The sequence below is a fragment of the Hetaerina americana genome, unplaced genomic scaffold (assembly GCF_022747635.1).
Source record: "Hetaerina americana unplaced genomic scaffold, ioHetAmer1.1.p SCAF_5, whole genome shotgun sequence".
Classification (NCBI taxonomy): Eukaryota; Metazoa; Arthropoda; class Insecta; order Odonata; family Calopterygidae; genus Hetaerina; species Hetaerina americana.
The window spans coordinates 64,527,649-64,539,723 of NW_027287095.1; the positions used below are offsets into that span (position 1 = coordinate 64,527,649).

At 41.2% G+C, this 12,075-nt stretch overlaps 1 protein-coding gene across 1 annotated transcript in view; it reads right to left on the minus strand.

Moving 5' to 3' along the window:
• Kdm3 (Lysine demethylase 3) overlaps positions 1-12,075 on the minus strand; it is a 515,476-nt gene that overhangs the window by 2,785 nt on the left and 500,616 nt on the right. The window contains exons 11-20 of the mRNA XM_071592514.1: positions 10,862-11,008; positions 6,888-9,992; positions 6,636-6,786; positions 5,584-5,714; positions 5,218-5,466; positions 4,582-4,782; positions 3,802-4,323; positions 3,068-3,351; positions 2,248-2,501; positions 1,694-2,010 (exon numbers count right to left, since the gene is read on the minus strand). Coding sequence (XP_071448615.1) covers positions 1,694-2,010; positions 2,248-2,501; positions 3,068-3,351; positions 3,802-4,323; positions 4,582-4,782; positions 5,218-5,466; positions 5,584-5,714; positions 6,636-6,786; positions 6,888-9,992; positions 10,862-11,008 — 5,361 coding nt within the window. The remainder of the gene's footprint in view (positions 1-1,693; positions 2,011-2,247; positions 2,502-3,067; positions 3,352-3,801; positions 4,324-4,581; positions 4,783-5,217; positions 5,467-5,583; positions 5,715-6,635; positions 6,787-6,887; positions 9,993-10,861; positions 11,009-12,075) is intronic.

The window sequence follows — 12,075 nt, forward strand, 5'->3', positions numbered from 1 at the left end:
TGAACAGAAAGAAGTCACAGGGAGCCAAATCAGGTGAATTCGGTGGCTGTTGGATGGTATTTGTTGCATTTTTCGTCAAAAAATTAACGAATAATGATAGCACTGTGCGACGGTGCGTTATCATGGTGCAAAATCCACGAGTTTTCTGCCCACATTTCTGGTCTCTTTCGGCGAATTGCTTCACGCAAACGTCTCATAACGCCCAAATAATACTCTTTGTTTACTGTCTGGCCTTCTGGCAAAAATTCATGATGCACTACACCGTTGTAATCCATGAAAACCGTCAGCATTGCCTTCTTTTTTGACTGAAAACGACGTGGTTTTTTTGGTCTCGGCTCATTTGGTGAACGCCATTCACTTGCCTGATGTCTGGATTGCGTGTCGTACTCATAAACCCACGTCTCGTCTCCAGTAATGATCCTTTTGATGAATGTGGGATCGGATTCAGCCTCGCAAATCATGTCTTTTGCGACGTCAACACGGTCTCTTTTTTGCATGAAATTGAGGTCTTTTGGCACCAACTTTGCTGTTACACGACGGAAACCCAAATCATTAACCACAATGTCTTGGGCGGATCCATAGGCAATGTTCAAGTCCTCCGCTATTTCTCTGATGGTTAATTTGCAGTTATTGACCAACATTTCTTTTACTTTATCAATTTTTTCACCGACTTTCGATGTCGATGGTCTGCCACTGCGTTCATCATCTTCGATTGACTCACGACCACTTCTGAACCGCTTGTGCCACTGGTAAACGACCGTTTTTTTAGAGAATCGTTGCCGAAACACTTTTCCAACATTTCCAACGTCCGTGCGCCACTAAATCCGTTTTTGACGCAAAATTTAATACAAGTTCGTTGTTGCAAATTTAAATCCATTTCTGAAATTGTAAAAAATCGCCAACACACACAGAGATAGATGTACTCTTGGCTACGTAACTTTTGCAAATGTCAAGTTATGACACTAAGATTTAAAGGGAATATCAACAACAGATGTACCAATTTAACAAAAAAAAACAGAACTCAAATCGGAACGATGGGAGCGCCACACGGTGGTTATTCCGGGAACTTTTTGATCGAGGTAGTAGAAGCAGCAGCACTTGATACCAGATCAAGATACATGGTACATAGTGAATTCCAAGCTACATTATTTTATAACAACTGTTACAACAGAGGAATAATGTCAAAATATCTCTCCTTTCTTGACTATTTCCAGAAACTTAATCCTGATGCTAAGCAAGGTATCGGCTGCATATGGCAATTTATAATGAATATATCCACACACACAAGCATGTGAATCATCATTACACACACACAAGAACATTAAAATACTTCATGATGAGTTTCTACAAAATTTACCAAAAACAAAATATTATGAACATCTTCGTAATCTTTCACTGATAGAATTGACTGCTCGACTTGAAATTAAGAAATTCACTTCCAATCATTATTATGGAAAATGTCAATTTTTTAAAAAGATAAATATTAGTCTTCCTTTGTCATATCTAACTATAAAGGACGAGTATGCACGGGCATCCTTTGCACATATAAAAATCTACTCTTAGAAATAATACCTCCTGTTATATTCACTTCAAAAAACAGCCGATGATTTTTTTTGAGACATGCTAATGGAAAAATTTGCACAATGTTTTAAAATCCAGAGCCAAAGTGGAATGAAAGAAGATTTCAACTAACCTGATGGGGAGCACCAGCTGGAATGAATACGGCATCCCCTAGGCACTGCACTAATGCAAACCCTTCAACACCATACTCTGCATACAGCCTCTCACGTAGCTTGCCATCAAGGTACCAACTCTGGTCATGGATTGGATCATGATGAGGCTCTAATCGAGCACCTTGCTCTATGGCAACTTTATTCAATAAGTCTCTGATTCTGTCTGCATCACGGGCAGCATATATATGCCACAAGGCACCAGGAACCATTCCCTTTTCTTTGACTCTGCGACGTGTGAGTATATCACAACCAGCCTCTTCTATTGCACGAAGGGCATCTAAATATAAAAAAAAAGTCCATTTAATTAGTAAATGATGGTCTTCACAACCAGGCATCATCAAAGGCCTGTATGAGTTTTACGACTTTTGGAAAACACACAGGTCATAACTACAAGAGCCCACAATATACAAAAATACATAATACATACATAAGATTTTAAGTTTTTAGCTCAGTAGAACAAAACCCTAACTTCCCCCCTCAGACAAACAGAGGAACTAAAATTATTCCAATTTACCTTTGTGTTGGTCCTCAGCATCAGCTACATCTTGAGGTATCCCCACATAAACCATTACATTAACAGCATCTGATACATCAAGATGAAGATTTGTTGTTCCCTTGGTTGGATGTGCAGCTGATCCATATGCATTGTACATCTTGGGCCCCAAGTCTGGACGGACAAAGCATTCCGGCAATCGAGATGCAATGTTTAACCGACCATTCCTGTGTGTGTACTCCGTAAGAGGCAAAGCCTTCATGAGGTCAGCAAACCTAAAATAAGATGCAACATGTATGAAGAACTGCACAAATTCCTCAACAAAAAAGCAGTAATGATAAAAATGAGAAATTAAAATCACAACTGCATCAGTATTTTCTTTGGTTTTGTAAGGACACGGCATCTTTTGTACCATTTTTTATCACCTGGTAAGGTAAATAGAAATAACATCTTTTCTTGAAATTAACCGATGAGGAAGGGTCTCAATGAATAATTTATCCCCAATGGCTTTAAAGGTAATCATACATAAGAATCACAAGTAAGTTAACCTGGAAAATTATGTTCCCAAATCACTTCCCATTGAAATACAAGAATTATTCACAGCTGCAAAATATGGACTACTACGGATTAACGGGAGCTGAGAGTGGGCAGTGAGCCTAAGTAAGAATGTTGAGGGAGCTAGATTTATGTGGATTTGCATCTGTACTCATTAAGTATTACTCTCTACTTTTTACTATATCCACATCCTTAAAAACCATTCCTATTCCAGAAACAGCATCATGGTGAAATAAACAACTGGTTGAAATAACACCAAAACTCATGCAAATCACCAAAAGCTTACCTTGCAGGCAAGGTTTCTGCAAAGTCTTCACCTGGTGGCCAATCTTTAAGCTTGAGGAGCATTGGCTGCCCTTTCTCATCTCTAAGGCGACGAGAGACCACCTCAAAGCCTTCCCAAAACCGCCGCATAGGCTGATTTGGCACGATATTCCCAGTTGAACAATTGATTAGATCATTCTTGTCATCTCCAAAATCTCTGGCAAAAGAATCTGGATGCCACAATGCAGCATCCAGGCTCTTAGTCACATCACTTACAATTACTGGCTGCCCTCTCTTCCACTGATCCTATAGTGAAATAAAGTTACACAAATTTTCAGCAAATACCCATTTCTAATTCAAAATAATTCTTAGGGACTAATAGCAATATGACTGTGGTATAGATTTATAGTGAAGGAAGAAGCGATTCAAGCAACCTCAGGAATTATAATACTGTCCTTTTAAACTCAATTCCCAAAGAGGAAAATTTCACAAAAGGTAGTCAAGCCAAAGTAATATTCTACATAAATTATTTATATTTTATAAACTAACTGATGAACAAAAAAAAATGAAACAATATGCATTTAAAAGGATATAGAAGGCAAGAAAAATTGCAACAATTAAATAACTTAATGCCTATCAGCCCTTAGGCATCATTTGACTTATTTTTTGATAGAAGGATAAGGAGTGCTAAAAACATGGAGAATTATATTTTTTACAACTACACATTGAGAGGACATTCAACTTCGAACAACTTACTTGGAATATGCGATAGTTGTTTCTGTTGCTTGGATCATGAAGACGCAGAAGCTTGCCATCGCAGAGCCAGGAGTGAGGTACATCTGGGTACAGAGCCATGCTCTCCGTCAATGTCATTATTCTGATGGGAAGTGGCTCTCTGCTCTGAAGCGAGAAGCGTCGGATGAAATGCTTCAATTGCAACGGAGCCGCTGTTTCTTCACTACTTCCATTACCCTCACCCCCCTTGGAATTCTTATCAGCAACTTTCTCCCCTGCCACATCCCGAATAGCAGACGATATCACTTGGTCCAATGTTTCCATTGTGTCTATGCTATCCACCACTTCCATGCGCAATTTCTTGGTAGCAGGCACTGATGGGGTGGAAGGCCTAGATCTGGACTTTTGTGGTGAGAGGGATGGTTGAGTAGGAGATGCAGGGCCACTGCTGCCACCAGTTGCATTTGAAGGCCTAATTAACAATTCCCGGAGTGTGGAGTAGTTCTCCTTGTCATCTTCTGAATCACTACTGCTCACAGATCCCTAAATAAGGTACAAACAACGATTAAACCAACCTTAAAAAAATATTTTGGCAGGAGATAAATAATACATTGATACTATCAATTTCAATATTCAACAAGAATACTAAAGAGATACTAATAAGATATAAATCAGACAATTGCCACAAGAATTATGCCACCATGAATTTAATATATTCTTAACTTATTGGATACATTTTAACTATTGCTACTGTCAATTAAGAATAAATAGTTCAAACAAAACAATAATTCCAGAACTAACCTCACTCTGCTTTTTGTCTTCATTAGATAGTGCTACATCAGCTAACCAATTAAGAGGCGAATTCTTACTTTCATCATCCACCTCACTTCCCTTGGTACCATTCTTCTTTGAATTATTCTTCACATCATCTCCACCATCTGTCTTCTCAGATTTCACCACTCCATTCAGATTTTCACACTTAATAAGATTTTTCAGCAAATCCTAGAAAGGGAACCAAACATTTTAATCATATTTTGGACACACACACTCTCAATGAATTATGGCAACTTATATAACTTGAATAATAGCCGTCACCTTTTGACAATAGTAAGTTTAGTATACAATGATTACAACATAATTTTCTTTTCATCTTAGTTTCTTAAAAGTGACAATCCTGTAAGGTAGCCGAATAGGAAGATAAACACCAGATGGGGTGTCACATTGCTTGTTCACTGTGTATTTAAACTCACCACTACATATAACTGCGTTTTTACTGAAAAATCGTTAACACAAAGTTGCAAGATTGACTGAAAGCTTGACAGCATATTTTGATGCTTTGAATACAAATTATTAGCGATGAACAAATCAAAACACACAATATGTCGACAAAAATTACATCCTTTTACAACAATTTTAAGAAAGGAAAAAATTCTTCACCTTAGCGATACCATTGGCTCCCTTCTGTTCCTTGTTGGAAATACAGCGGCAAAACTGTGAAATGCCCCACTGCTGACGCACAGAATGGACCTGTGAACCCAGATTTAGCAAGGCATCATCGGCAATAATCTGGGTGAGCATCAGTTTTTCTTGTTCATGAGCCTGACGGTTGGTACATAGCAACCAGGAGAAATCATCTCGGTCTTTTCCAGCCTCTTCCCAGATTTTTATGGTACCATTCTTACGGCCCTGAAAATTAAACAATGCCATTAATCCCACAGAACATATACACAACACATGCTCATTACAAGTAATAAGGGAAACAAGTAAGACTTGTGGTCTCCTTGGATCTGGTAGAGTTCTCACCTTATAGCAATCTATGCACACCACGAATCCACACTTCCCACATGCCCAATGGTAATTGAAGAGAGTAGTCTCACATACATCACACATCTCTCTCACCCCTTGCACAACACGCTTCCAGGCAATGGTCTTGTCTGCAGCAAAAATAAAACATTTCATATCAAACAACAGCGAAACACTATGAACTTATGATCTGAAAAATGTTATCAAATTGCCACATCAGCCGGTTAAAAAGCTTCAAACATCACACAATGTCAGGGTATTATTGTCATCACATGCCAGGCAAAAACCATTCACAATAATTGTTTCAAACTTGAAATAGGCAAGAGCTAAATTCATCTATAGATGAAGTCATAACATTTAAACAGATACTTATGCAATCAATTTGGAAAAAAATTTTGGGAAGTGAACTTCATAGCACAAATGACTTGGTTAGTAAGAAATCCATTCTAGATTATGGCCACACAAGATTTATGACAGAGTGATTGATACAAGAGTACTCAAACAAGTTATCAGGATCATGTTACTTCCATACAAAAAATGTTTATTTGTTGTACCACAATTCTAACATTAATTGACAATTTGATCAATGCACATTAGTCAATATTTCAAAGAAAACTGCTGGGCCAAAAAATATAATAGTACCCATTAAACTTATGTTGGCTAGTAATAAGCATGCTCACTTGGAAGACATGAATACCACTAATTTCATTAATATATGAGATGGGATCCAAAAAATTTTGAGTACTAAGTAGTGGTTACATGGTGACCTGAGTTTCATTACTTGCAAGACAATTGTAAAAATATGCACTGCAGGCAAAATAAGAACTTCTATAAACTTTTCCTACATTTTCACAAACCTTTCACAAAGAACTGAACTTTCACACCACTAAGTTATGCTAACTACATTAATTAACTGAAATCCTCGAATAATAGCTTCATGATTAATTAGGCATTAGGAATGGCATTCCAAAGACTCAATCATTGATCAAATGTACATAGTTGAGATATTCTCCAAGCACTTTCAAAATAGGAAAAAATGAAAATGAACTAACCTTCAGACATGTGCAAGGAAATGGCATCTTTTTCTTGCTCCACAAGGTCACAAAATTGGTCACCAACCTGAGACAGAAGAAACCTTGACATTTCTACATCCAAGTCTCCAGGAGGATTATCACCCTGAGGCAACCACAACTTCAGATCATCCTGAAATGAGAGAAAAAGTTCTGAACATGCCTCTAGCAAAAAAATTAAGCAAAATTTTCACTAAGTAATTAAATATGAAGCATCCATTCACAAGCACTGACCTCTGAAGCATCTCCATGTGGATCAGAAAAGCCTGCCATTGCCAACTGTCCATTCTTGGTATACCTCAAGCGACGGAAGGCAAAAAACCGGCAGAAAATGTTAGGCATGTTACGGCTTCTCTGATTGGGAGTCCATCGGCACTCACGGCACTTGGCAAGTTTGGGAGCAACCTCAAAGCAAGAACCATCCTGAAGAAAACTCTCCCCAGTCTTCTTCAGCTGGGACACAGGTGGTTTGCGGCACGGATCTCGCCTTGGTGGTTCCCCCCCTCCACTTCCTTCCCCTGCAGCACCACCACCACGACCCTTCCTAGCACCCCCACCACGTGCACTTGAGGCCACACCTCGTGCGGAGTCAGTGGAGTTTGACACCTGCCCTGAAGAGGTCATGGGGCGCGTTGAATTACAGTCATTGGCAGTGGGTGCACATTGAGATTGTGTCGATGAAGAGCCCCCACCAACCCCACCACCAGATTGCCGTGCCCTCTCCTCCCTTGCCTTGGGCCTGCGTCCACGCCTCCTCGGCTCCTTCCCTTCCGAGCCACGACCTGCAGCACCTCCACTGCCTGTCCCACTCCCACCACCACCCCCACTTCCTCCACGCCCCCCTCGTCCCTGTCCTGTGCTCCCTCCACTGTCTGACTCCTTGTCGCTCCCACTCTCCTTCTCGCTCTCACTCTGGCTATCACCATCTCCAGCAGCAGCTCTCCTCTTTGTTGGAGTCTCTTCAGCTACCTTACCACTTCGCACAGCTCCCTTCTTTCTCTTCTTTGACTTCCACACCTTCCGCTTTGTCGGCGACTTGCAGTCTGCATCCGAGCTGGAGGAGTCCTCCAACATCTCGACAGGGTCCATTGAGCCAGTATGACCATTTGGCGTAACTGTTGATGACTCCCTTCCTCCCCTTTTCCCTGAACCTTTCCCTCCACCTCCTTGGGCCTCCGAGCTTGCCCTCCCTTTCGAAGGCTGCTTCACACGAGGAGGGGACAATGCCTGGCCTCGGCGACTCGAAGCATCGCTTGCTGTGGATGACGATGTCGCAGCCCCAGATTGCGAAGTGGGGGGCGAGCAGGGAAATGTGACCCCGCCATTTCGGCTCACCACAGATCCATCAGCTCCATCCTCCCCAGAGTGCCTCTGGAGCCATGCCTTTTTGAGCTTGTGAACAGGATAACTTGGGCCCATGGATTGGGGTGCCACAGACCTCGATGGTCCTGGGCTGTTTGATTTCTCGGACTCGGTGCCCCCAACAGATGGTGGCCGAGCTGACTGAGAGTTTGGAGATGATGGCGGAACAGGCATCGAGGATGCAGCTGAAGAGTTGGGTGTTGGAACCTGGCGGGCAGCTGGCGAAGATGGTTCAGGTGGTCTAGGAATAACTGGACTGGCAGAGTCCTCCTGAGCAGCACTCACTCTTGGAATCGTTGCCACAGTTTTACGACATGAAGCAACCACATTAGGAGAGGTTGTGACTGGAACCTCTTGAGGAATGGCACCTAATGATGTATTGACCACGGTGGTAATAGAAGCTGCAGCACTGGCCACTAAGGGGCCAGGTTCACTAACTCGAGCGAGAACAGCTGGTGGCATGACAGTTGAGGATATGGGCATTGTGTCAGATCGCCTTTTTTTAGATGCACTTGTATCCAAAACATTAACTCTATCAGGCACGCCCTTCCTCTTTGGAGAGTTTGACTCATCCCTTGATCGATCAGAGACCCCCAAGTCTAATGGCTGTGTTTGGAAGTTGCCCCCAGTGTGCAAAACAGGAGGAGTCGGCTCATGACGTGGGCTATTCCTGTGCACAGATGGAGGAATGGGAGGAACACTCTGAGACTGGTTGGTCATGCGACGAGGTGCTGGTGTGGGATGAGAAACAACCGCCTGGACTGTGGAAGGCCTCGTGATTGGTGTGGGTGGGTAAGCACGGGGATCGTAGGGTCTTGGGTCACTCCCACTGTGGGCCGGTGGTGGGCCAGACATATTAGCACTTACCGTGTGAGTCGAGTGGGGTGCCCCAGGGGGGTATGGATGAGATTTGGCAGTGAGCGGTAAAGGATAGCCAGGTGAGGGTGTAACCTCAGCTGGCACAGTTCTTCCAGCAGTTGATGAGCCCCCACTGCCAACCCCAGCAGTTGGCCTGCCATATATGTGGGGTGGAGCCGGACTGCTCACCTTGGGCTTGTTACCCAATGTCGAAGAGGATGAAGAGGAAGAAGTTGCAGACGATCCACTGACAGAATGGGTGAAGTGAGATGCTGGCCCTGCCTGTGATGCTGGGTGCAAGGAGGGAGCACTATATATCTGGTAAGGATTAGTTACACTGTTTGCCTTCGGTGGACCAATGAGATTGTAGGAAAGGTGGTTTGATGCTTGTGCTCCATAAGGGGATGCTCTCTCTTGAGACACTAAGGAAGAGGGCTGTCCATGAACAGGAGCCTGTGACCCTTTAGCCAAGTTCTGAGGCTCAGAGGAAAGGTGTGGAACAGAACTCTGGTGATGTGGAGAAGTCTGGTGCTGATGGTGAGATGGGTGATGATGGTGCACTGGATGGTGAGGGGCATGGTGGAGCCCAATGGGTGATCTTGTTGGGCTCCTCTGGTGGTATTCATATGCAGATGACTGTTGACCAACCGACTTCCCATGTAAATGAGATTGCTGAGGTTGGTGACGGGAGTGAGGAATCTTGGACATTTGCTGCTGCTTGCCATCATTTTTCACAATAACCGAATTCTTTGATAAGTCACTAGTGAGTGGTGGGGGATTTGGCAAATCCCTTGGAATCCCCATAGTTATGGAGTGGGGATGATGGTGGGGGTGGGCCGGTGAGGACGAAAGTGGTTGAGATGACACCATCAGCTGAGCTGTTGTCGTGGTGGCTGGGTTTTTAGATTCCACTTTTACTTTCTCAGGAGAGAGAAATGCTGGGGGCTGGTATGCTTGATAACCAAACAAATTAAAGTTTGGCTCCACCTTGGGAAGGGGAGAATGCCCACCTGGTCCACCGGAAATGTTTTTCTCCGATGTCTTTTCAACCATTCTCGAGTGAGCTGGTGGTGGAGGGTATTCTAACTTTCCGGAACTAGCAGGTGGCAAGTGCTGAGCCTTTAAATGAGAAAGTAAATAGTGTGTTGAAGCATACTCAATTCCTTTGTAAAAAGATTTGTGCATCAAAATTCTCCGCTCCATCAGGAGACAAGTAAATAGCAATGTGATATAATAATGTAACATCAAGTAGACAAAGTCATTAACAACAAAAAAGGTAATTTGGACTACTAATTATTGACTGAAATACATGGCAACCTAATCTAACCACATGATTACTAGAAATACCACACCACTTTATCATCACAAAAAATAATATTGGCCACATGTTTAAATGCAAGAATACCTTTATGGCTTTAAATTTCAAGCTACTGCAGCCATTTAACTTTCAGCTTTATTAGCATACCAAATTCACTATTCCAAAGCAAATAATATTCTTAATTTAAGTAATTGAATGATATTCACATAAACTTGTGTATACAGAGCCTATGATGGTATGACAAAATTTTGAACACTGAATCATGGATTATGTTCCCTTAGTCATAACCCTTGAAGTTTCACTGATATAATTCAAAATGTGAACAACACATTTTCTACATAACCCAAGCTGCTATAGAAATTTCAATCACTACAGTAGATACTGTCCTATTTCAATAACATACATTAAATTTTCAACTGATGGCAGCCAGTTAACCAAATGTACATGACATATGTTGCATTCTCCAGGCCCATTCAAATAGCTCAAGAACATGAATAAAACATTTGCAACACTGCTGGCACAAAGCAAGAATTGCTTAGAAGCAACAAATCTTGGGTACATTAGTTTTGAAAATAAAATACTATTGACCAGTGCCAAAAAATTGTTTTTCACTAAAACTTCATTAAGAATCCTATCCTAAACAATGTGATACGGTTAAATTCTAACTCACAGCAATTGTAGCATAATACACTCGCTCTCTGTCCCTGACCGCCAACTCGGCTCTTTTGCGCTCTGTCTCTTCTGCTACTACACTGGCAGCCGATCGAGGTGGAGGAGGAAGGCTATTGATGAGGCTCCAGCACATGTTGCTGCGCTGCTAGTTGTATCAATGGCAAACAGGAGGGAAAAAAAGAGATATCATTTGCTGACTACAGCATTTTTAGAGAGATAAAAGATGTATGCAGCATATACAGAGACGTAGAACAAGGTGTTCACTTCTACTTTAAATAACCATGGTTTCAGGCACCATGCTTTAGAGCCCAATATTTTTATACTCTTGATGATCTTACTCAAAATCTTGTCATGAAGCTTTTGATTGTGCAAAAAAAATGAAGTTAATATGAAGCGCATCACCTAAATGGCGACAAGAGGGCTACAAACACTGCAAAATAAGAAAAGAAGCAAAACTAATTAGCCAGATTTAAAATTTAAAAAAATTAACTTCTTGAAATGTCATTTAGGCATTAATTTATCAAGCAGATGAACCCTACAAAGAAATTAGCCATTTTTGTAGACACATCAAGGGCACTTTGCGCAACATTACAAAATTAATGCTGCACATGCAATAATTAACTTTTTTATTGATGGTTAACTTACATGATGATGATGGCCACAGGGCATTGTAATGCTTGTATACTGCCTATATTTTGGGGCTATTATTTTTCCCAAATTATTAGCACCTTAGTCATCCATTTCTTGCATGGATTTTCAATCAGCAAAATTCAGTTCACTAATGTGCTGACAGAAATACTTTTCAGAAACAATTTAAGCAATTATTTGGCCAAATTTTTAATTCCCATTCCAAATGTTGATTTTAATGAAATTTGATACAACATTGGGTCAAAGACATCAAAACTGTCTTATTTAAAAATTACTTGCAACTCAATGTGAATTTAAACACAATCTGAATTAGGGAAAATATCTAACACAAACTATTACTTGATCAAAAATTCACTAGCAATGATTGTAATTGAAATTTCATAGTTTCATGACATTATACATAACAGTACATAGTGTTTTCTATACCTCAGCAGCACATCATTTTCAGGGTATAACCAATCTAATTAAGATCCATAGACTACTGTTGGCAATTAGCATGGGAACTTAAATCTAATCATAAACATAATAGTTTCAGGTTTAACTTTGTGGAATTCCTTCATTATG